At 42.1% G+C, this 25,399-nt stretch overlaps 2 protein-coding genes and 1 pseudogene across 4 annotated transcripts in view; 1 reads left to right on the top strand and 2 right to left on the bottom strand.

Annotated features, from left to right (window-relative positions):
• Positions 1 to 6,650, bottom strand: part of SNRNP40 (small nuclear ribonucleoprotein U5 subunit 40) — a 30,282-nt gene extending 23,632 nt beyond the window's left edge. The window contains exons 1-4 of the mRNA XM_081056887.1: positions 6,406 to 6,650; positions 4,067 to 4,196; positions 2,615 to 2,708; positions 1,237 to 1,402 (exon numbers count right to left, since the gene is read on the bottom strand). Of these exons, the coding sequence (XP_080913013.1) occupies positions 1,237 to 1,402; positions 2,615 to 2,708; positions 4,067 to 4,196; positions 6,406 to 6,549 (534 nt within the window). The 5' untranslated portion in view covers positions 6,550 to 6,650. The remainder of the gene's footprint in view (positions 1 to 1,236; positions 1,403 to 2,614; positions 2,709 to 4,066; positions 4,197 to 6,405) is intronic.
• Positions 6,651 to 6,782: 132 nt separating this feature from the next.
• The window catches only part of ZCCHC17 (zinc finger CCHC-type containing 17), a 43,577-nt gene continuing 24,960 nt past the window's right edge, over positions 6,783 to 25,399 (top strand). The window contains exons 1-3 of one of the 2 annotated variants that reach the window (XM_081057210.1): positions 6,783 to 6,873; positions 15,325 to 15,445; positions 21,575 to 21,632. In XM_081057210.1, the coding sequence (XP_080913336.1) occupies positions 15,380 to 15,445; positions 21,575 to 21,632 (124 nt within the window). In that variant the 5' untranslated portion in view covers positions 6,783 to 6,873; positions 15,325 to 15,379. Of the gene's footprint in view, positions 6,874 to 8,052; positions 8,183 to 15,324; positions 15,446 to 21,574; positions 21,633 to 25,399 lie in introns of those variants that run through there. The other variant, XM_081057211.1, reaches the window with a different exon arrangement.
• LOC308500519 (large ribosomal subunit protein eL28-like) lies at positions 18,023 to 18,433 on the bottom strand (annotated as a pseudogene). The gene has a single exon. The product of its transcript is annotated as a large ribosomal subunit protein eL28-like (transcript).

Raw genomic sequence — 25,399 nt, 5'->3', positions numbered from 1 at the left:
TGCGAAGTGGGTATATGGGAAAGCTCCGTACCTTCCCCTCAGTTTTACTGTGAACGTAAAACTGCTCTAAAAATAAAGTCTTAATTAAAAAAAAAAAATCAACCTATTAAACCAGAATCTAGGTTTGTTGTTTTTTTTAACAGGTTCTTCAGGTGATTCTAATGTGCACAGGTGGGAAATCATTGGACTAAGTAACCTTTAAGATCTCATCCTGCTACTAAACCACGTACTGACCTTTTTATATACTAGTTTCACAACAGACTTTTTTGTTTTTCCAGGTGGAAAATCAGCATTTTAATTCCGCAGGCCCGTCTCTTTCACAATCTAAGCCCTTCCTTTCACCTCTCTCCGGGAGTGTTCTGCCTCTTGCATATGGGCAGCAGTTTAAGACCCTCCCAGGCCGCTGTCGCTGGCCAGGAGGTAGTCAAACACCACACTGAGGTCTGTTTCCTTTACCTCTGTATAAAGGTGGTAACTCCCTTTCACTAACTGCTAAAAACTGCGTGAATATGAACCCTCCCGCGGCCCCAGATTACCAACCTTTTACCAGAGAGGTTCAGAGAGAGTAAACGTCTCCACTGAGGGAACCCAGAGGGCCAGAGGCCCTGCCAAGATGAGATCCCAGGTCTGTCCTAGCCAAGCCCCAGCGTCTCACCGCCACGTGGTATTTTCCAACATTCAGAATCGAACAGCAGGGATCCGGGGACAGACCAGGGAGCTCTCTTGAGGCCAACCCGGATGGACAGACGAACAGACGGTCACCCCCACCGGCTAAGACCCCCCCCTGAGCCCCCCGCACGGGAGAGACTCAGGCTCTCTGCCGCTGAGGAGGAGTGAATCCTCGGCAGGACAGCAACAGATGAAAGAGAAGCAGTCAACTGCCCCGCAGCCACCAGAACCACCACTGCAGCGCCACGACAGACTTTTAAGACATGTACGTTACTGTCACTATTGTAAAGACTAAGAAACTGAGGACCAGAAAAGTGAACTGCCCAAGACCACACAATTAAGTAAAAAGCTGAGCCAAGAATCCAATTCAGGCGGTCCATTTAATTCTAAGTCACAATGGTTTGATCTGGTTCTAACATTCTTCTGTGGGATACTTTAAGTGTCTGTTTTGGGAAATGACTGCTAACAAAAGTTGTGGCGAGGAGGGTACAGCACAAAGGGGAAGGCAAGATAAAGTTCACATTATGTCACCTCAAAAACTTCAACACAGAGACAGACAACACCCACCTTAACTGTACCATCATCACTGCCAGTGCAGACAAGCTGGGGCCCCCTCCTGGCCGGGTAACAGGAATTCACAAAGGAAGTATGTCCCTTCAGCCTTTTAACTCTCTCACCTGTTTCACTATCCCATACTGCCACAGTTTTATCTGTGGATGCTGAGAAAAGCATACTAGAAAGAGGAAGAACAAAAAAAGAAATGAGAGAATATAAACAAGAGCAATCTATCTTTCCTATTTGCCAAAATGTGCCAACCTCTTCAAGATCATGACATGTCGTGCTGACAGTTTGGCACATGACGTTGGAATGCCTGCCTCACCTTACCTACCAAAATCCCACGGGTGCTTTAGACCTAGTTACAAGGTCTACTCTGGGAAATGTAAAAAAAATTTCCTTTCTGCCAGTCTCCGTGATAGATTATATATCTAATACAGCAGTTTTTCCATCTTTCCCTCCTCTGTGATAGACAATACTTTATACATAAGACATCCTTCCACTTGGAAATGTTAAATCACTCTTTGCTGCAGGAGAGACAGACTGTGGCAATTCCTAACCCAGTGGCTAACCAATTCCAACCCTTTCTGTAAAAATCAAAGTTTTTATTTTGCCTCTGAGGATAATTCCCAAGTTATAATTATTTTATAAGAATTTTTAATTCAAATATTACTAAGAAAAGTGTATACAAGGCTATGTACCAGTTGATTTAGGGAACCCTAAGATTTTAGAGGTCATAGGTATAAAACAATGAATGTTTACTGAAATATTAATACCTAACGAGATTACCTTTGTATAAACTCATTTCTGTATTATCTAGTTATTCTAAAATTATGCAAAACAATAAAATGTCTATGATACATAGTATGTTATGATCAACAGATGTGCTATGTGAATAACGTTCAGGGAAAAAAACAGCAGATAAGATCATACACATAGCTCTAACATATAAGTAAAAACCAAAGTTTTGAGTAGGAAGAAGGCTTGAGAAAAATGTATGATAATATTAACAGTGATTATCTTTGGAGTGGTAGGAATATGGGCTATATTTTCAGTTTTCTTTTGTATGAATTTCTCAAAATAGTATTACTTTTACAATAAACATGGCTAATTTCTACATATAAAAATTATTTTGTTTTATATCTTAAGAAAGAAAACAAATTTGTCTGGGATGTTGATATGTGAGATGATAGAGATGATGTACTTATAAATGTATACATGAAACAATAAAAACCTTATTTGGGGTGACAGTGATAATTAAGTAATTGCCCAAACATAGCAGTTTTTGACATTATGGTCTCCTGAGAGAGAAAACTCAAGGACGAAATGTGAAAGGAGGCCAACAATTAATATAAGAAGCAACTGTCATTCCACTGTGGAGAATACTCACCTGCCGTCTGTGTTATAATGCAGTTCCATCACTGCGCCACTGTGTCCCTTCAATGTGGCATAGTTATCACAGTCACCATAGACATTCCACAACACTGTCAGGGAGAAAGGGGTTCTATAAGCAATAGTAGGCCAAAGGAAATTCATTACTGGCCACAGAAAGAGTACTTATGAATTTATTAAAACAACAGTTCTGAAATGCTACTCCCTTGGAACACCATTGGTTCTACCAGCTGAACCAATTTTCCTGACACAGTAATAAAAACAATGCAATATTTTCACATTTTATAAGGTAAAAAAGTTAATGGATGTTAATGGATATTTTTTAAAATCTTAAGTTTTTTCCTATAATATTTAAAAAGTTGGCAACATCACTTGTCTCCTACAAATATAAGCAGACTGAAAAATGGTGGCATTATGGAAAATCTAGGAAGCTGCAAATGACTTGAAGATCACATAGCAAAGACTTTATAATACATTTACTCAATCCATATGTAGTAAGTATAACATGCCAGGTGCTGGGGTTAAATGAGGTAAATGAATAGACATGGTTCCTATCCTCAGGGAGCTTGCTCTAGCAAGGAGTAAAGTTTAAGAAGAATTATTAAGGAGCACCTCTATACGTATCAAGATATATATATAGTAGTTATTTTTTTGCTGATAAAACTATTTCTAGTTTGTTTAATAAAATGAAGCACATCAATAATTCAAGGATGTTCTGCAAAGATGCCTACGGCTTCCAGATGCTTGGCCAACAGTAAGTTTTAAGGACCACAGAACTAGAACACCTAAACCAAAAGAGACAGTGAACACCTAAAGTAGGACACCTAAATTAAAAGAGACAGTTGTCATCCACCCTGAGATACAGAATTATAAACAACAAGCCAAAAGACAGTGTCAGATGCTTCTGATACCTTCTTTCTCACTACTCTCCCAAAGTGATTTTTCTACTTGTTTCTCACATATGGGCATTCCTTACTAGTAGCTAAGAACCTGGCAGCAGATCCTAATGATGTACAGGTAGATTATCCAAGTTGAGTTGCCACTTTAGGATTTTCTCCTTCCTTCCCATATGCTAAGATTCTGAGTGGGTCAAGAAGACAGTCTCTAACCTTTGGGGAGAGGAAGTTATCTCTCTCCTCAATACTCCCATTAGCCAGTTAAGCCTAGATCTCTTATCTTCCTAAGTCAGCTCAAGATTTGCCTCCACGAGGAAGATATTCTCAAAGGAGAGCAACTCACTTCCCAACTAATAACAACTTCTGTATTTACCACACAGACCCTGAGTTCTACAACCAAACTCAGTCAGCATTTTTACAACCCTATTTTAGTGTGCTAGCTACAGGCTTATGTGACCAACTTAGACTGACACCTTCTGTGGCACCAAAGGTTTTAAAAAATAACCACTATTTGGCAGACAGCGATTATTCAAGATTCAAAAACTATGTCTTACATATGAGTCGGTCAAATCCTGCAGACGCTAAGGTGGATCCATTGGGGTGAAACTTGCAGCAGTATACTTCCCCTTCATGTCCTGAGAGAAGCATGATTGGGGCTTGAAGGGAAGAACATCTTGGAGGCCCCTAAGGAAAAAGAGACATACAGGGTAGTCACTGCATCAAGGCAAAGGAGGCTGCAAAATTGGGGATTGGGGAGGGGGAGTTGAGGGAAGACAAGGGAAACAATTGAGTGGATTTCTTCTGATTTAGAGAACTATAACTCTTCTCATGTAACTTATGCCTCCAATATGATATTCTCCTGCTGAAGTTTTCCAGTGTCTGCCTGTTAACATTAACTTTCCTCCTCCCTCACTTTGCTCCTGTCCCATAGCCAAGTTTTAATTGCTTATTCATGTTAAACTCATTTCTGCCTCAGGATCTTTACACTCGTTGTTGCCCCTGACAGGAGTCCTCTTCCCCGAGAGCTTCCTGCATTTGGCGCCTTTCAAATGTTTCCTGTTCAGAGTCTTTCCTTGATCACTCAAACTCCATCAGTACCCCACCTCTCCTCTGTGTTCCACTAACACAACACTTACCATTACCTGAAATTACCCTCCTTCTGTATTTGTTTACATATTTTCCTTTTCCCCACTAGAAAAGCTCTGTGAATGCGGGGATCCTGCCTGTGTCATTCAACACTGTTTTCCCAAGTTCTAGCTCATTTAGTGACTGAACGATTGAACTGGGCTTCCCAACATCCTGCAGGGTACAGCTTATTGTAGAAAGCCCTTTTGATTATGGTGTTAACACTAAGGCTAAGCTTGGGCAATACACTGACACCTGGGCGGGTATTTTTACTTGTCAGATAAACAACTACATTATCAAAACCCCCCAAATCGTCCGTAGTTTCCAGCTGACTCTTTATTAAAAAAATACAATATGCCAAGCACTATTCCAGACACTGGGAAAACAGTATTGATCAAAATAAACAATCGAGTTTATGTTCTCGTTAGGGAAACAGAAAGAGAAGGAGGGAGAGAGAGAGAAAACAAGTAAAACATATAGGTGGTGGTATATGTTATGAACAAAAACAACAGGCAGCAATATGGGTTAGTGAGTGCGGGCTGCTGCAATTTAAAATAGGGTCAGTCAGTAAAGCCCTCACTAAAAAAGCGATATCTGAACGAAGATTTGGAGGAGCTAAGTGTGTAAACCATGCGGACATCTGGAAGAAGAGCATTCCAGTAGAGAGAACAGCAACTGCAATGGTTTTGAGGCAGGAACATAGAGGCCAGTGTGATTGGAGCAAGGGTGAGCAATGGGAAATTGGTAGATCAAAAAGGCAAAGGGGGCAACAGATTTTAAAGATTTTGGTTTTACACTACGCGAAGTGGAAAGCCACCAGAAGTTTTCGGCAGAGGGTAACGTAATGTGACATTTAGAAGGATTCCTCCGGCTGCTGGATTGAGAAAAGATTGACCATACAGGAGCAGAAAACAGGAACACAAGGGAGGATCCTACTGCTGTAAGGCCGGGTGAGATAATAACAGCTTAGATCAGGAGCCAGTGATGCGGGTGGTAGAAGTGGCAGCAATTCTGGGTATATTCTGAGGACGCCAGCAGAACTTTGCTGACCCACTATTTGGAGCGTTGAGAGAGAAGATACTTATTTCTTTACCCGAGTCTAGTAGCACAGCCGAGGGGTGACACTACCTCTATCTCCCAAGAAACGTAGTAGTTAAGAGCATGGGTGTTGAATTTAAAAAATCTTTTACTCGATAGTCTGTTTTTCTATCTACAAATGGGATGACAGTTCCTCCCTCTGAGGCCAAGAGTAATGGAGTTTTCATTGAAAAAGCACTTAGTACAAGGTCTCAATGAATGTGGACTGTTGTTAGGCTGGTAATAGTGCAGAGAAATACAGGGAAAAGCAACTTGCCCGAAGTTCCAAAGCGAGCCGGTCGCATTCACGTCCGTCCTTCACTCATCCATTCACTATTTCATTCACCCATCCACTCTACAGACTTTTACGAATGCTTGTTTACTCGACGCAGAATCTCGGGAAGACTTAGGAGGCAAAAACCCCAGTCCCGCTCTTGAGCTCAAGATCCGGAACTTGAATTCTAACGCCACCGCACAGGACGGTCGAGACACTGAAAACAGTGTCACGTGTGGCGCACTCACAGGGTGTCCGCCGCTTTTACAGTTTTTCTGCTTTAACTCCAGGGAGAGACTCTCGTTCCGCCCCGCAGTGCGGAGGAGAGGGCAGGTGCGGGATCACCCGATCCCGATGCTGGAGAAAGGAGAGAGGAAGAGGAGCTGAGGGCCGAAGGCCGCCTGCTACTTCACTCACCGCTTGCAGCAAAGCTCCGGGCGCCGCCTGCTGCTGACCCGTTCCGGGGCCCGACCCCGCTGCTCCCAATAGCAACTCATGCCGCTGCCGCTTGACTGGAACCAGCGGCAACTCTGGGCCCTTGCGCTTCTGTTGTTCTATCATGGCGGCAGCCGCTCTCCCCAGCGCCGCCGCGGACCGCGCCGACGAGCTCAGGCATCGCACGATTGGTTCCGACTTAGTCTTTCCCTTAGAACTTCCGGCTTGGAGAAGCCAATTGGCTTCCAGTATTCCCCTCTGCACCGCCCCCCCTGGATGGTCTCCTGTTATTGGTCAGTTCTTTCTGATGTCATGGGATTCCGATTCCAGGATTGGCGAATGGAGCTGGAGTCCCGCCTGGGCGCGCTGTGACTTGTGGGTGGAAGCGCGCTGACTGGGTTTTGGCGTTTCGCGCAATGCTGCGGTCGGGAGACCTGGAGCGGACGCTGGGTAAGTGTGAGGGGTGTCTGAGGTGGGTAGCTGCGGCGTCTGGAGGCGGTGCCAGGGGTGTGTGGTCTGAACCTGGCATTTCTCAAGTGAAGGTTTGATTGCTAGGGGGAGAGGCAGGCTCAGAGATCCCATCTCCGATTTGTAGCCTCTGGGTCGGTTCCCTTTCTAGCCTGGAGCCGAGCTGCGGGGTCTCTGCGGCGGCCTGAGGCCCTCGACGGCCGACTTCATCAAGCGCCTCCTCTGTCCGGCCCTGGGCCAGGCGCTCCCGGGGAGAAGAGGCCTGTGCGCAGCCTCCACGAGGGTCCTGTGTGACTGAGGAGGCCGCCTGGCTTCTGCCACCCATGCTGCGGCGTTTTGCTAGGGTCTGATGAAGGGAATGTCGGACGCCTGCCTCTCCAGAGCCCGGTCTTGTTGAGAAATTTCGACTCATACCGGTGAACGAGGCCCTCGCCTTAAGCGCCCCGCTGATAATCACGGCGCACAGCGTTGAGCACACAGGGTGAAGCGCGCGGGGTCCCTGACCTCAGGGGTTTGAGGCCGACGGGGAGAACACGTCACACGAGGATCCGCGACCCCGGAGAGGTGCGCGCGGGATCGGAGGGCGCGACGCGTGCCCGAAATGATCACGATGCCCGAATTGACACCTGAAGGGACAATCCTCATTCACCAGGGGAGGAGAGGAGGGTAGACTGTTCCACGCAGAACAGCACGTGCGGAGGCCCCGTGACAAATGCAGAGAAAATGACCAACAAGCATCGAGGCCGCTGTGCCCAACCCAAAGAGAACGAAGGGGGGTGTGGTACAGGGTGACGCTGGACACAGGTGGAGGTCAGGCCTCCCAGGACTTTGTGGCTTTTGCTATAAAACGCATGGGAAACCACGGAGGGGTTTGCTGTTTTGGATGGAGAGTGGGCGGTGGGGTGGGGGAGGGGCTCGGTAGTGGGAACAGGTGCAGGGGAGATGCAGGCAGACCCCTTAGGGGACAGTTGTTGGCCGTGCGGAGTGACGCGCGGGAACTGCACAGCGTTGGACACGTTCTAGAGATACGTAAGGGGTAAAATCAGGAGAGCTTGGGGACCGACTGACTCGGGGAGAGAAGGAGGACTCGGATGTAACTTCTGGGTTTCTGGCTCCTTCCCCTGGATGGTTTTGTGTGTTGTTATTGTTTTGGCAGGGGAAGGGAGAGTTTGGTCACGACATCCTGGAGGCAGTTTGAAATACGGCTCCGGAACTCAGAAGAGAGACTTTTGTTGGAAATATACATTTGGGAGTAATTTGCCTATAGGTGATAATGGAGCCACAGGTGTGGGTAAGATCACTCAAGCGGGAACCTTGAGTCGTTCTAACATTTAAGGGACAAGAACAGAAGCGTGAACCTACGAGAGAGAGAAGGAAGAACTAAGGAGGAGGATCAGAGATGGATGCTGTCTCAGAAGCAAAGAAATGGGCTGTGTCAGAAACTCCTAAAATTGAAATAACATGAGAATTGAAAAAACTATGTTGGCTTTATCATCACGGAGCTCGTGGTATCCTTAGGAAGAGTTATTCTGTTGGTGTGATGGGGCCAGAAGGCAGATATGAGGCAAAGATTCAGGCAAGGATGTGGAGGCAGTGAATCTAGAGAGTATTTTTCATACATGTGATTATAAAGGAGAGGAGAGGATATGGAAGCGGAAGAAGATGAGGGGTCACCAAGGATTGAATTGAGAGAGTGATGGAGAAACTGAGTACACAAGAGAGAAATTGGTTCACTGGTAGTGTTCCGAGAATACAGGAATGGATGGGATCCCAAGTACAGTTAGCAGGAGCAGCCTTAGGAAGAGAAATCGTTTCTCCATTTAACAGAAAGAAAGAAGGAAATATAGGCAATAGATACAGGTTATTTGTATGTTTGGTATTGGTAAAATGAGTTCTTTTCTCATTGGTAAAAATAGCTTTTCTCAGTAAAGGAAGAGGGAATTACATACTTCGAGTAGGATGAGGTCAGGCATTTGAGAAGACTGCAGATTTGGAAATCATTGTAGAATGTGAGAGAATGAATTTACCAGAGAAATCAGGGATTGTCTTTCAGAATTAAGGGCCCAGAATTAAGGGCTATCTCATGCAGGCATGGAAAAAACCATATCCAAGTATGGCAGGGACTGTGGATTTGGTTTGCGTAACACACATTCCCATCTCTAATGTGCCTTCTCTTGCTGAAAAGTCGGGGACTCTAGAAATGATCTGGACTCCTTTGCACCAAAAATGAGAATTGCATGTGAAAACGAGTTAAATATGGAGAGGAGAGTGGCATCCAGTTTTGCTGGCAAATATAGCAGAGACAGTGAGTTTCTCTAGCCAACAGCTTTCTGGTTTAGTGACATTCTGCAATGATAGCCATGACTTTCTTGATTGTGGCAAAGACTGTTATTTGGGGGATTAGGAGTTGTTTCTGGAAGTTCTACCAGAGCCTGCTCCTGTAGCCCTTCCAGTAAATTTGTAAGCCACGTAATACCTGGCAGTAAATCCCTTTCTCCTTAACCTAGCTAAAATGGATTCTGATGTTTGCAATTCTACTCCACCAGTGTGTTTTGCCATGTAGGCAAACTGTAAAGACAGTTAAAGGAATGTCACAGTATTATTTGAATGATGGAGTGTGGAATCTAAGCTGGATAGGGAGGAAAGTGAAGAAAAAGGAGGACTGATAGATTGGAAGAAAATAGAGTCACTAGATGAGGGCTCTAATGAGGTCAAATAACAATAGTCTCTGCTAAGAGGACTCCCATTTATTCTTCAAGGACTGCTCAGTTGACACCTTGTAAACGTCCCTGCTTCACCCCAGGCCCTTCTTCTCTTTCTTGTTAGTATTTGGAACTTAGCCGCTATTTTAGCACTGATCATACTGCGTTGTAATTGGTCACCATTATTCCTACCAGATCAGGAAGTCTCTGAGTACAGGGACTGTGTTGAAAAGGATGGTTTATAGGCACGTGTATATAGCCCTTGGAATGGCCTAAAATTTGTCTCTTCTAGCTGTGAGTTTTGGACAAGTTACTTCATCCCTGTAATTCAGGGACACCCTACTTTGTGGAGTTGTTTTTAGGATTGAAAGTAGGTTTATGAAGTGCTTATTAGCATGGGGCCTGACATATAACTGTCAGTAAATGTGCTGAATGGATGAATTAACTAACAATGTAAAATAGGGTAAGATTCAGTGCTTCAGTATTTCAGTAAACAGTTATAAATTTCTGTGTGCTTTACACTGTGCTGAGCACTGGAGATTTGAAGGATATGTTGCTGTGCAAGACAAAGGCATGCTGAGAAGATTTCATAATCTAGAAAGGGAAGAAAAAAATGTTTGTAAATAGGATTTGAATCTCATCTGCATCATTCATAGTTTTGTAATTATGAGTAAGTTACTTAGCCTCTCTTGTGTCTTAGTTTCTTCATCTGTAAAATGGCAATAATAATTGCCTCTCTCACAGGGTGGTCAAAACGGGAATTAAATTAGTTAAGACAAATAAAGCTCTTAGGTTAATACATGGCCTATGGGAAGTACTCAAATATTGGCCATTATTATTAGAGGACTTGGAAGGGACCTTCAGGGTTATTGACTGAAAGAATAGGATGGGGTAGAAGAGTAAGTACTGGTCTTGGGGTCTAGTGCCAGCCTGGCTAATTGTGAGTAGCCTTCGTCAAGTCCCTTGCTCCCTGTTAGTTCACTTTCAGTTAAATAGGAATAAAGGGCCAAATGATCTCAATAATTCATTTAGCTTTCATATTTTATGAGTCCATTTTTTGTGTTTTTCTTTGTTTCTTACTAGTTTTTCTCTTTACTGCATTTGGCCATTTTCTCAACAGATCCATGACTGCAGTTCAAAAAGAAAGTAGCATGTGTCTAAGATAGTCACTCCAGAAATTGGGTGGCACGGGGGAAGCGTGGGCCACTAGTGTGGCATTTGAAAGTTTCCCATCTTCTGACAGATCCAGCATATTGTGTGGAGCTCAGTTCCTCCTCCATCATTCTTTAGACCAGAATGCTTTCTGTCTTCCTTCTTTCTTTACCTTGGTTTGGCACATAGTAAGGCTCTGTTCACTCATTCAAGACAACTTGGGGTACCTACTGTATACCAGGCACTGGGAACCAACTAAGAAATGGTCCTTGGGTACATGTTTGAATGAATGAACCCGGCTCAACACAAAACCAACTAAGAAATGGTCCTTGGGTACATGTTTGAATGAATGAACCCGGCTCATTGCAGCCTCATCCATAAATGATGTCCTTTTGATTCCTTCTCATTGGAATCTCTAATGTTAGGACCTAGTTAGTGTTACAGCTGTACTCTGCAAAGTTTAGATCTGGACTGTGAATTCTTTTTGAGGCAGTGTGGAATAGTGGTTGAGAATGCAGGTTCTATCATCATTATTCTGTCTTATCCCAGTATTTTCACTTACCAACTTATCTCTTCTCAATTTATATGTATGCCGTGTTTCCCCAAAAATAAAACATAGCCGGACAAGCAGCTCTAATGCGTCTTTTGGAGGAAAATAATGTCAGACCCGGTCTTATTTTACTTATTTTACCATAAGACCAGATCTTACATTAATTTTTGCTCCAAAAGACGCATTAGAACTGCTTGTCCAGCTAGATCTTATTTTCGGGGAAACACGGTAGGTTAAAGATGAATTAAAATCCCTTTTAACTCTCATGGTTCTAGCCAATTAGTACTGTTGAGTAACAACAACAAATTAAATCCAAACAAACTTAAAAACAACAACAAAAATCTTGGCCAGATCCGTAAGGTGCACATGAAATGAAGTTCTAAAGGGGCCATAAAGTATCTTACCAATTTAATATTGTTCTATGAACTTCTCATTGCTTGAGAAGAGGGAGGAGGACAGGATGTGGTTATTTATTTTTCCAATAGCATGCACTATTTTTTAAAAAAAACTTTGAAACAATCACAAAATTATGGATGTGCAGTACAAATAACATTTTTTAATGGATCATTTTTGAGAGTTAAGTTACTGACCTGATGCCCTATCACCCCTGAATACTTTAGGGGCATTCTTCTGTGTAAGCACAATATAAGTACTAAAATCAGAAAATTAACATTGCGTTACTATTGCACGTCCTCAGGCCCTGCTTCTCCATTCTTGGGCACTGACCCCCCCCCCCCCCCCCCCCCCCGTTCTGGACTGCTCAGTGTGTGGATGCCCTTGTCACCCTGCTCCTCCCCACGCTAGGTCACTCTTCTTTGCAAATTTCCTCCTCACCCAACATAGGCTTTGACCCTCCCTCTGGGCCACTATGCCCCTGCTATACCTCCCATTCCCACATTATTCTTTTCTTGCTCTGCCCTTTGCTTTGCAAAGGGATTGGCCAGTAACTGGGTCCCTATTGCTTCCCTACATAATATAGTGGTTTAAAACATTCAGGTAAAACAAAGCACTTGAGGAAGATTTTTCTGTTTTCAGAACTATTGCAAGGCAACTCCAAATGATGTACCTCAATCCTTGTCAATTTACTTGCTATTTTTAGTCTATAGATGTGGTCCTATCTGACTGCACCATATTTATCTCAGTGTTTTGTAAACTTTTTTTTAAAGCAGAGAACTGTTTCTTTCCAAATGAAATTTTACCTAGAAGCTTAATAAGTAAACGGGATCAAAGCAGAATACACTGTTAAAAGTAGGCCCTCCTCCTGAAACCTCCGCTCCTGCTTGCTACCACGGCCCACCCCAAGGCTGGGAGGGCAGGTGGGAATCAGCAATAATTGATCTCTGCCTAATTCCCAAGGAGAGGCTCCTAGCTTTCCAAATGCTCTGGGTGGAACCTCCCCCAACTCCGGTTTCTTTGGGACTCCGCTCCTCACACCTTTCGTATGGAGGCTTCTTCTGGTTGGTTGACCTAAAGCCCTACTTCTTTGGCCTTCTTGAACTCTATGGTCCCTAGATATTTCAGAATTGACTTTTAAAAATAAACTTGAGTTAACTGGGGAGCTTCTGAATAACCACCATAGGTTTCTAAAGAACATAATTTGAAAAAAACTGTAATCCCATTTTTAAAAATGGCCACCCTCTCCTTTCCTGAATTGTAAACCTGTACTGTCATATTTCAGGCTTTCCTTAAAAAATGCATTATGTAGGGTTTCTCAGGCTACTGTTCTGCAGAAGGAGCAAACAGGAGAGCTTTAAACTTACCTGTCCATATATTTGTTACAGCAGAAATCTGTAAGAAGCAACTTAAGATTGTTTCCATTTTGATAGCTCTTTCCAGACCTCTATGTAGGGAGGAACAGGTGATAGGCTAAAGATGTTTGAGCTCACTTTAGATGTCCTAGCTGCTGATGCCTCTGGATTCTGTACCTCACTAGTGCTCTAAGAGGTGGAGGGATAATTAAGGTTTCTTGATAGAACCATTGGCCTCAGCTTAATAACCTCTGTTCTAGGATGTGATGTGGGGGATGCTGGGGAGAGGGCAGGGAAGGACTAGAGATGAGACTATAGCTGGGAAGTCGAAAAGGCGACTCCTAACCGGACTGTGATACTTGCGTTTAACTTGTTCGTCAGCCATTTCTTAAGAACTGACTAATCTGCCTCCGTTCTATATATATGCTATTACGTCGTCAAGTAATAATACCCACCTTTGGCTGACCTAACCAGAAAAGGGCAAGTTTATTATAAGGATGCAAGGTTGTCATATGGAACTTGAGGGCAGGGATATTTCTGGGCCTTGGGATGATACTAGAACTAGGGTTTGGAAGGCTGCCAGGATTTTCTTTCATTTCTGTTTCAAGTGAAGCAGTTTAGTTAATGGACAGTGATTGTAAATCAGGAAGACTTTCCAAAATTAGGACCCAAAGTCATCATCTGAAAGTGAGGGTTTGAGGAGAGAAGAAAAGTATTTGCTTATGAGAACCTAAGGAAAATAGAGTTTCAAGTCTTAATGGTGTCGAGTGTATTGGGAGGAAAAAGAGAACTGAGGACAGTACCATTAGATTTATCTATGTGTAGCAGTGATTTACCCAGCAGAATAAAGGGGCATGGTTGATAGCCACTGATGGCTAGTAGTTTCCTCTCTGTTTCAACCTAGGAGGCTGAGCAAGAGTACCTCTAAGGTCCCATTCAACTCTAAGGCAGTAAGACTTGCTATCCAGGCAGCATCAGCGTCACCTGGGAACTTGTTAGAACTATGCAATCTCAGGCACCACCTCACACTTACTGAATTGCAATCTGTATGTTAACCCGATTCTTAAATAGTGAAATGATTTTGGCGTATATAACAATGGATTATTATACAGGCATTAAAAAATATGTGTGTGTGAGTTGCTAAAATATACAGAAAATTAATGATTTTATGATTCCATTAAAAAAACCACATGATTACCTGTAAAGACATCTGAAAGGATATAAACAAAATTGAATTGTAAATGATTTTCTTTTCCTCATCATTAATGTATTATTTGAATTTTTTAAATGAGCATTTGTGTTTTTAATTTTATCAGGAAAAAAGGAAGCTAATCTCTTTAAAAAAAATTTTTTTTTAATTGGGGAATATTGGGGAACTGTATTTTTCCAGGGCCTATCAGCTCTAAGTTGTTGTCCTTCAATCTAGTTGTGGAGGGCGCAGCTCAGCTCCAAGTCCAGTCGCCATTTTCAATCTTAGTAGTTGCAGGGGTCGCAGCCCACCATCCCATGTGAGAATTGAACCGGCAATCCTGTTATTCAGAGCTCACGCTCTAACCAACTGAGCCATCCGGCCGCCCCGAATCTCTCATTTTGAAGTCAGTTCAAATTTAGCATACTGGTTAAAAGTGTGGACTCTGGTATCAGCTAGAGTTTAACTCCACCATTTCCTGGCTTTTTGACATAGGTATAGAAGTTTGACCTCTGGAAGCCTTGGTTTTCTCATCTACATAATATAATAATAGAACCTACATCTTGAAAGTTTTGAGGATTAAATGAGATATTGGATGTCCAGTGCTTAGCACAGTGCCTAGACATAGTAAGTGCTTGATAAATGTTAACTTTTATTAGTGCTATTGTTCCCTTTTTTAAAAGATCCATTTGCACACACATACCCCCAAAACCTTCCCTTGGCAAAGGAATAGCAGCAATAGCAATTAAAAAACAAAAAACAGGGCCTGCCGGGTGGCGCAGGCGGTTAGAGCTCCGTGCTCCTAACTCCGAAGGCTGCCGGTTCGATTCCCACATGGGCCAGTGGGCTCTCAACCAAAAAAAAAACAAAATAGTAGACTAATGGCCTTGGGTAAGTATCAAGTTGAAAAGAAATCACATCAAGGTTTCCAAAACTCCCCACAATTGCAGTAGACAAAAGAAATTTGGAAAAAAGTCCATGGTGTTAAATCGATGGTATTATTCTGTAGAAACTAGCTGTGAATTGTCTGCACATTTCTTCTTTAATGCAGATGTCTCTCACATTGTTGTCTGTCTTCTTTCTTTGTAACAGGACACCTGGATTAGCTTTAGCAAAAGAGATATGGAGGAGCCGTAGAACATTGAGGATGAATTCAGGAAGACCCGAGACCATGGAGAACTTGCCTGCTCTCTACACTATTTTCCAAGGAGAGGTATATTCTTTTGGCTTTGAAAACCTACCATTTATGTTAAGCATAGGTTGGGGGTGAGATAAGCAGCTGGGTTTGGAGCGCCAGTCTGTTTGGGAATGTCTTGAGCGTTATAGTTTAAACGGCACGGGCCAGTGGAGTGTCTGGCTATCACAGGTACTCCCTCTAAGCTCCAGATTGCTAACTGCATACTTGACGTCGTCATTTGGATACCTCAGAGCATCTCTGATTTATGTTTTAAACTGAATTTTTTATTTTCTCACCAAGTCTGTTCTTCTAGTTTTTCCCATCTCAGCAAATGGAACCACTATCCATTCAGGTACCCATGCTAGAAATATGGGCATCATTCGTGATTTTTCTTCTTAATTTGATCTTTATTTTCCCTCCCTCTCCAGACCATCAGCAAGTCCTATCATTTCTACCTCCCAGATATCTCTCTGGTCTGGATACTTCTTTATCATGGCTTCCCTTTAGTTCAAGTTCTCCATCTCTTGCCTGGCCCTTACTGGGTTCCCTACTTCTCTTGTAGCCCCTCTCCAATCTGTTTCTCACATCACAGCCAGAATAACATTTTCAAAACAGATTGTACCGTACTGCTTTCTCATAGCTCTTCTAGGCTTCTCATCATAATTGAATATATCCAAACTTGTTTTCATGATCCTTATATGACTTACCTCTGCTTAATCTAACAGTATTGTTTTGTTCTACTCTACTTGTTCCCCAGCCATTCTGGCCTCCTTACAGCTCTGAACATTCTTCCTTCTCAGGACTTTTGCACATACTGTCACTTCTAACCCCTTTTCCACCAACTTCTGTTTATCTTTCAGGTCTTAGCCCTAATGTCATCTCCTTTTTCCCACCATAAATAATGCATTTATTTGTGTACTTCCTTAATGTCTGCCTTCTTCACACAACACTAAGCTCCATGAGGACAGAGCCCTGTCAGTTTTGTTCAGTGTTGTCTATCTTAATCCCAGGTGGGTGGGTAGAAAATAACAGGTACTCAATGCATCTTTCTTGACTAAAGGAATGATCAACCTTTGAGGGAGAAGGCATTGCATTTGTTTTGAGAGCAGAGGCTTTTGAACCAGACAAAACCTGGATTCCATCTTAGCTCTTATACCGACTGTGTGATCCTTGAGACCGGCACTTGATCATTTGAGCTTCAGTTTTCCTATTTGTTAAATGAAGATAATAACTACTTTCCTAGGGTTGCCATGATGCTTAAATAAGCTGTCATCTATGAAAACACAATGCCTGAGACGTAGTAGGAATTCATTAACATTATCTCCCTTGTCTTGAAGCAAAAGTAAAGCCAAAACATTGTTTTCGGTGTCTTATGTGTGCCTGTAGTAGTATAACTGTATCATTTTTATGGCATTTATACTAGCTCTGTGGTTGACAAAAGTTTACCTCCTAATAATGGGAGGCCTTTGAAGACACACTTTGTGACTGCCAGTTGTTATAGATAATTGTGGCCCTTGATCCCAACTTGTAATATAATAGTCAAGATACAAAGGGCGATAATATTCTGACAAATAGGAAACAACTCTGCTCTTCAGAGCCTTTGTCCTTTAAGGCCCATAATATCCCCAAAGGTTAAGGCACCATGGCTCAGGAAAAGGAAGTGGTAACACTGGAGATAAAACTGACTTTTCTGATCATGAAGTCCTTGCTTGTCAGGCGTTACACAAAAGAAAGAGCACTCTGCCCTCCACAGACTGACTCAGCTTTCTAGTAAAGTGGCTTCTGACCTATAGCTTTTTCTTATGTGAGATGGAGCTTGAATTATTGTAGGTTTTATATTTTACTATCAAGGATGGATAGACTAGGGTAATGTTCAGCAAGAACTTTATAGTTCTAGCATAGAACCTCAGGAGCACATTTTGAAAAATGATAGTTTAGAAGTGACTAGAATTAGGGAAAGAGAAATTTCATGGTAAATTGGAAAGAAGAAACTTTTTCAGAATATTCATTCAACAAACATTTCATGAGTGCCTAGTCTTTACAAAGAGGACCTGTTTACATTAAAGTTAAAAAAAAATTTTGTAAGCCTGATATATGTTATACCTTTAACACATTCTGTACCGTTGACTCGCTCCAAGAAATTGTTAACCCCATTTTATGGATAAGGAAACTTCTCAGAAGTTAAGTAATTGCCCAGATGGTTATTAAATGGCAAAGCTGGGATTCAAAATCAAGTTCTCTCTCCAAGTCTATTTTCTGCTATGTTGCAGCTGGGATTGTCCAACTGTATGTAAATGCACTGGAGGAACTGAAAGCCTCAATTCAACTTGATTGAATTGAGGTGTAGGAGGTTGTTCCGTGGTCATTTGTTTGTACCTCTATAATGGCATCAATTATAGTCTCTTGTTTTATCGTTACTTGTATATGTGTATGTCTCCTCCACCAAATAGACAGTTACAGAAGACCAGAGGCCATGGTTGTCATGTACATGGTTGTCACATGTATCTTGGTAACTACTTCAAATTCATTTTAAAATAGGCTGGACATCTTTTTTTTTTTTTTTGGAGAAAGATGGCTGACACTTTATGCTTTATTGCTTTGGGAGGGAGGTGCTCAGGAGCTCTTGGTGGGGCGAGCCTGTTTCCTCTTTAGTGTCACCAGCTCTGGCTGTGCAGGATGGCGCTGGCTCTGCAGATGGCAGCCATGCGCAGATCTGGATGGTCCCTGTTCTTGCGGAGCATGTGCCGGATCTGCTGAGGGTGGCCGGGCGTTCTTGTTGATGGTGGTCCGCACATAGGAGGTGGCCGGCTTTCGCTGGCCAGATCTCCGCTTCATGACGACCACCACACCTTTGCCATCGGCTGCTGGCTCCACGCCCACCGTCTTGCGGAGAATCAGCCCGTTGTAGCGGGAGGAGTTGCGGGCCTTCAGATTATTGGGCTCGGTGCTGTATGTCTGCTTGTTCCTTTTGATCAGGAAGCTGGAGCAGTTGCGCACGACCATCCATTGCGGATGCGCAGACATGGCGACAGCTCTTCTCGTTGCCGCAGCTGGAGACGGAAAGAGCTGGGCATCTCTTTTTTTAAAGTTGTTCTTATTTCACATTATCTGACATGGCATCTTGCATATAGGTGCTCAGTAAATGTTTGATTTAAATTGATCCCAAGCCTCTTAGTTCCAGTTGTCTTTGAAGAAGCTGTTGGTGCAACCCATGTCCTAGTAGTTCTTCTCTTTAGCAGATTCAGCAAGGCTGGAGGGCCAAGTAACTGAATAGCTGAGAAGCCAGTATTTATCCTTCTCTTGTCCTGAGAGATGTCTTGGTGCCAGAGTCCATTAGGCATGGGAGGGGTACAGCATAGCAGTGGAAGTTGGGATTTGGGTTAGCCTAGCCGTAGCCAAAGAAATCCTGAGAGGAGATTGCTGTTGGGAAGGTGGAAATAGCACTGGACTAGAAGTCAAAACTTCTCTTCTCTACCTGGCCATGCTACTTGCTAACTTTGTGACTTTAGACAAGTAACTTATGTCTCTGAGCCTCAAATTCCTCATTTACATTATGGAGATAACTAGTTTCAAGGCCAATGCAACTTCTAATCTGAAGGTGGTAAATTCATTTTACCCCAGCCCTGAGTTTAGTTGAGATAATTTCTGAGTTTTTCCCCTCCAGAGCTATTTGACTAATTATTCTTGGGACACCAGGGCAGACTGTGTGATCATCTACAGCAGGTGCCATTCTGTTAATTTCAACTCTGTCTGCACCCTAGGAGACACAGTGATGGAAACACCTGGTGCTGGGAATAGGCAAGAATGCCTTTTCCTAACTGAACACTCGAGTGCATCCATTCTGGAACATATTAACCTTTCTTTTTGGGACGGCCAAGTTAAGGTCTGTTATGATATTTCTTGAAAAGATCATAGTGTGACGCTGCAGCTTCAGGATTGAAAAGTGAGATTGTCTTAATTTACAGCAGCAGGGTGAGTTGGGCTCCAACTCCCAGATGCTGCTTTTAAGTTTGTTAGATAATTATGCCATGTAATAATGTTATTATTCAATATGAAACAGCCCTCTTTCTAGAACCCTGGTGCAAAAGCCCAAGTGCCTTTAGTTGGTTCAGAAAGAAGGGATTTGCTTTTATTAAAAATTTGAAGTTATCTTCTTTATCCATGTGCTCCTGTTTCATAGAGAACGATTTGCTGAACTCGAGTTAAGCACTTCCTATCTCTGAGCTTCACTTTTCTTATTTGAAAAATGACAGGACTGACCAGCTAATCTCTAAAGTCTTTCCTCCAGTTCCACCTTGCTTTGATTTTAAATGCTACAATATCCCTGGTTGTACTATTTCATTGGGACTATCTGGTCCCTACCCCAGCAAAGCATGTCCATTAATGTAAAACAGGAGTTTTCAAACTTTTAGTTCTTAACCCATTCTTAATGCTCTACCTTGGAGAGTTGGTTCAAGTGCCCATTCCAATATCCCCATTAAGAAATGAAGAGAATGGATATTTTAGTCTGTTTTTATCCTAACACTGAAGTGAGCAGTGATGCTATTTGGTGAAGTAGGAGGCACCGGATTAGAAGTCAAGGGACCTAGGGTTTCTGCTCGGCTGGTATCTAAGTTGTGTGCCTTTCCACCAGTCACTACCTTTCTGTGCTTCAGTGTCTTGGACTGTAAATTATTAAAAAGCTACAATGTACATTGGGTGCCAGATACCAGTGCCTGATGCTTTATGTGCATATCTGTTATCTGCAGCAGCAGAGTAAGTACAATGGGAACTTAGGCTCTGAAAGGCAAGTTGTGTTTAAGCTCCCACAGGTAAGCAGTGGCAGAGCTGGGATAGAAGCCACATCTTTCACTCCAGAGCCTGTGCCCTTGCTACACCTATGCTATTTCACCTCATCTTTGACATGGGAACCTACCATTTCATACTTCCTAAGGTTGTTGCCAGGAGCAGATATCAATTGTCACTTTGCTTTTGGCTGCTACAATTTGATAAAGAGAGGCTATGAGCCTCTCTCATGTAGTTAGGACTTCCTGGGTTCAGATCCTAGCACTGCTGCTTACTAGCTTTGAACACTGGGCAAGTTACTTAGTCTCTCCATGCATCAGTTTTGTCGTGTATCAAATGAACATGATAATAGTACCAGTGTCCTGTGATGTCATGAGGATTATGGCGAGCATTTTGAATAATGTTTTGCATGTAATGAGCATTCAGTATGTGTTAGTGAATAGCAGTACAGCGGGGATTGTCTTATTCTGTCCCCTTGTTTTGTTGTGGTGAAGCTGAAACAGTGATTGCCCAAGATGAAGCAACTAATTAAAGTCACTGAAAAAAGTAAAGTTTATATGTGTGAGATTGTATTGAATATTTTACAAAAAATAATAATGGATTTAGGATAAATATAGTATGTAGTGACAACTTTAATTGCAATCCACAGGTGAGGGAGTGGGCTAGAGGATAGAGGGGAAGAGAGAGATAGAGGTAGTCGGGAGTAGTGATTCATCTGGCGAGGGAGCTGGGCCTGTCATACTGTTACATATTAGCACAGTACATAGACTGATCAAACCTCTGAACTCCTCTGTCCTTGGTCAGCTCCACATAAGATGAGGATAGCCCTTTTTCTCTGATTACGTCGTCTCAGGTTCTGTCAGACGTGTGTGTATTGGTTTTTTCTCTAATTATCTTGATAAAACTAAGAGTGGTTTGAAGTGAACTAGAGCAGGCTGTATGGTCTGGTTTGATCTGAGGGTTAGGAACAAGGGATGTCCTACGTGAGCTATCCCAAGTTATTAAAGTTCTCTGTATTGGGATTGGAGGCCTCAGGCCCAGGTAGGATAAAATAACTTTATTACCTGATTTTCCGCTGTTTGTTGTTCCTTCAGTTCATATACTGCTTTCAATCGGTGTGGGATTTGGGCATTTCTAGATACTGTCATACCATTTGACAATAGTCCAGTCTCACCAATGTTTTGGGTTCACACATACTTGTTAGTTTAAATTTCAAAAATAGCAAAAGGAATGTTTGACAGAACATCACTGTGAGGCAGTTTTCCAGCAGACAGAGGCAGTCAGTACCAAATAGAAATTCAGGGAGAGTAGGTTAAATGCTACAGAAGAGAGAGTCTCATTTGTGTGACATTGATTCTTTTTTCTTTTTTGTCTTTATAGGTTGCTATGGTGACAGACTATGGAGCCTTTATCAAAATCCCAGGCTGTCGGAAGCAAGGTGAGAGCCTATAACTTGAAATTCAGCCTTCACATTCTACCCTCTCTGCTCTCAGCCCTACCATAGCCTAATTATAGTCTCTACATATTTTAGGCAGCGGTTTGGGTTTTGTTTTTGTGTAGAGATATGAATACAGACAAGTGATGAAAGTTTGTTTTTAACAGGCCTTAACTGAGAAGAATGGTGCTGTCTGACTGGGAGGGAGAGTTGGGGTATAACTACTTAGGTTCACTTCTGGATCTAGCATCTTCCCTAAATTTCACCTCTGACCCTAGCAAGTCACTTGACCTCTTTGGTTTTGGCATTTAGGGGAAGGCAAACTACTTACTCTCTAAGGCCGACATTGTGAGTTTTCTGTTATGGTACATGGAAAGGAAATATTAATAGTATTATAACCAATACAGATTATATAATGCTTTAAATTTTCTTCACATATTGATAGGCATTTGTTGAACATTTTTGGAGAATCCCTTTCACATCTATAATCTTATTTGTTTCTCAAAACAATTGTGTTAAGTAGAAAAGTCAAGTTCCACAGATTGGTAGTCTGCTCAGAATGATTTAGCTACATAATGGCACAGCGAGAACTAGAACCCAAGCCTCCTGATTCCTAGCTTCGTCGCTCTCTTCTTCGTCACACTGCTAGTGGATCCAAACACTCAACTTGCTAATTTCTTATGCTAAAGTAGAGACTTATTAAAGATTTTAATGGAAAAATGTATCCATGAGGATGTTATTAGAAGAAAATATAGAATAAAATTTGCATAAAAGTTAAAAATTATTACAAAATTATCATAAGCAAAGTTAAGTTGGAAAAAGTAATTTAGTAGATATGACAAAGGACTGATGAAAAGGGCAAAGTAGGAAAAAGGGCCAAGGGTATGAAAAGAATTCACAGGAGTGAAAAATAGCAGTTGATCAATAAATATCTTAAAAGATACTCATTCTCAGTATTGATTTAAAAATAGCTTAAACTGTGGCACATCCACACAAAGGAATACTACTCAGCAATAAAAAAGAGTGAGAATGAAGTATTGATACATGCAACAATTTTGATCAGTCTCCAGAGAATTATACTGAGTGGAAAAAGTTAATCCCAAAAAGTTATATACTTTACGATTCCATTTGTATAATGTTCTTTTTGTGACAGTTTTATTGAGGTGTAATTCACATACCATACATATTTCCCAAACTATACATACAGTTCAGTGGTTTTTTAGTATGTTCACAGAGTTTTGCAACCATCTGCACAATCTAATTTGAGAATATTTTTGTCACCTCCTAAAGAAATTCTGTACCTATTAATAGTCACTCCAAATTTCCTATTACCTTTCCCTTCCCCCTCCTGTCTTCCTCCCTATCTATTCTTGGGCAACTACTAGTGTGCTTTCTGTATTTTCACATTTGGGCTTCCTTCATTTAGCATGTTTTCAAGGTTTATTCATTTTGTAGCGTGAATCAGTAGTACTTCATTCTATTTTATTGCCATTCCAAAATGTGGTATAGAATCAGCAACCAGTTCTCCAATTCTCTGATTCTTTGATTCTCTGATACCAACTAGGTATCTTACAGTTCAGTTCTGACACTACCTGAAGGTGGCGTCAGACTCCATAGGTTTAAGGGTTCAGTCCTACAAGACTGCCCTCATTTCAGATGCCAGTGGCAAGTATGGAGTCCCTTTCAAGGTTACCCACGCTTCTATCCAACTTGGCTACAGATTTAAAGGTTCCCACACCACCCTCTCAAATTTCAATAATTGGCTAGAACAACTCACAGAACTCAAGAAAATGCTATGTGTACTCTTACAGTTTATTATAAATGACACAAATGAACAGACAGACAAGGAAGTGTACATAGGGTGAGGTCCAAAAGGGTCCCAAGTGCAAGAGCCTTTGTCTCTGTGGAGTTGAGGGGCATCAGCCGCTTGGCCCGTGGGTATGTTTGCCCGCTCAGAAACTCTGCAAACCTTATCATTTAGGGGTTTTTGTGGAGGTCTCGTTACGTAAGCGTGATTGATTAAATCATTGGCTATTGGTGGTTTAACTCAATCTCGCACCTCTTTCCTCCCTGGAAGTCAGAGCATGGGGCTGAAAGATCCAACCCTCTAATCACATAATTGGTTCCTCTGGTGGTTACCAGGCCCCATCTTGAAGCCCTCTAGGGGCCTAGCAATAGTCACCTCAGAACATAAACCTGGGTAAGACTGAGAGGGTCTTGTTATAAATAACAAGATGTTCCTATCACTCAGGAAGTTCTGAGTTTAGCAGCTCTGTGCCAGGAACAAAGGCTAAATATGTATTTCTTATACCACAGTATCAATTCTGATATTCTGCTTGTAATAGTGTACTATGGTTTTGCAAAATGCTGCCATTGGAGGAAACTGGGTAAAGGGGATACAGGATCTCTCTGTATTATTTCTTTCAACTATAGGTGAATCTAAAATTATCTTAAAATATTTTTAAAAAGTGATTTAAAACACTTATAGGATCTTTGAGATTAACACATATTAAAAAGATTATTATTTATACTCAGTGTTGGAAATGGGTATTTCCAGCAATCATTTTACTTATTATAGGAAGCATAAATAGTTATATACTTTGGCAATATCTATTAACATTTTAAATATGCTTACCCTTTAATTTAGCAATTCTTTAGGGAATTTAGTTTGCAGTATAGAATTAGATAAATTATATATATCTATGCAGTGGACTACGCAGATGTAAAAAGAATGATAACTGTATTTCTAACGTTCTTTGATGCTGGTACCTTCATTTTACCAGAAAAAGTCAATGGAAAGTTTTCATGCCATTCTACCACACTGATACCTGGCTGATGGCAGTTGTAAGACACCATTGATTACAAGAAGCATTCTGATTTCAGAGATGTTAAAGTGAGGACAAGGGGGAGTGCTTCTTAGAATCAATGAAACAGGTTGGATTTCAATGTATCGAAATGGAAAGTGTCCAAGATAATAAAATGAAAAAGCATGTTGCAGAAGGGTTCGTATATCATGACCCTCAGCCCCTTTTTAAAGCATATGTACATATGCCAATGTATTTTTTAAATCATTGCATATGTTTAGAAGAAAGTCTGAAAGAATATCCAACAAATTGTTAACAATGGTTACCACTGGGGAGTTCAGTTTGCTAAGGGAGAGATGTACATGAAAGAGGGACTTAAATGTTTGCAAATTGTTAAAACAAAATTTTCTTTCAAGTAAAGTCCAACGGCTGGTCTTTGGGTAATAAAGCCATACTCTAGCCTTGGAGACAACTGTGCAGCAAATTGCATCTTGACATTAAGAAACAGCTTACTGGGAGTTTCCAAGCCAGCAGTCAGCAGTCTAGTAAAGTTTCTCATTTGATGTTGGGTGGGATTTAATGAGGTGGAACTCATCTCCATGCCTGTAGGGCACGTCCCTCTTTTGGTCTGAAGATAGATTTTCTTGTTAGTGTACTTGCCATAGCTGCCAGTACCTGAAAGTCCCATCCTTACTCAAGCATTTATGTGGCACTTCAGGGGCTCTGTGGGGATTAAAGGATTGCCACTTCCAGCAGTCAGTCTTCACCTCTCCTGTCCTTACCCTGTCAGATGATGCCTCTGATTGTGGCTGCCAGCTTACAGAGTGAATCTGTCAGTCTGACAGCTGTGCTGAGACCAGCCTTGAAGGGGGAGACCTCCAGGGCCAAATTATTAGGTGGAAACTGTGAGTTCTGATCCAGGACTCTTCTGTACGTTTATTAGTAACTTGAGCAGTTGACTTTCCC

This window comes from Rhinolophus hipposideros, assembly GCF_964194185.1.
Source record: "Rhinolophus hipposideros genome assembly, chromosome: 8".
Lineage (NCBI taxonomy): Eukaryota > Metazoa > Chordata > Mammalia > Chiroptera > Rhinolophidae > Rhinolophus > Rhinolophus hipposideros.
Note: the sequence above shows the minus strand (reverse complement) of the source record. Positions and strands in the feature narration are given on the sequence as shown.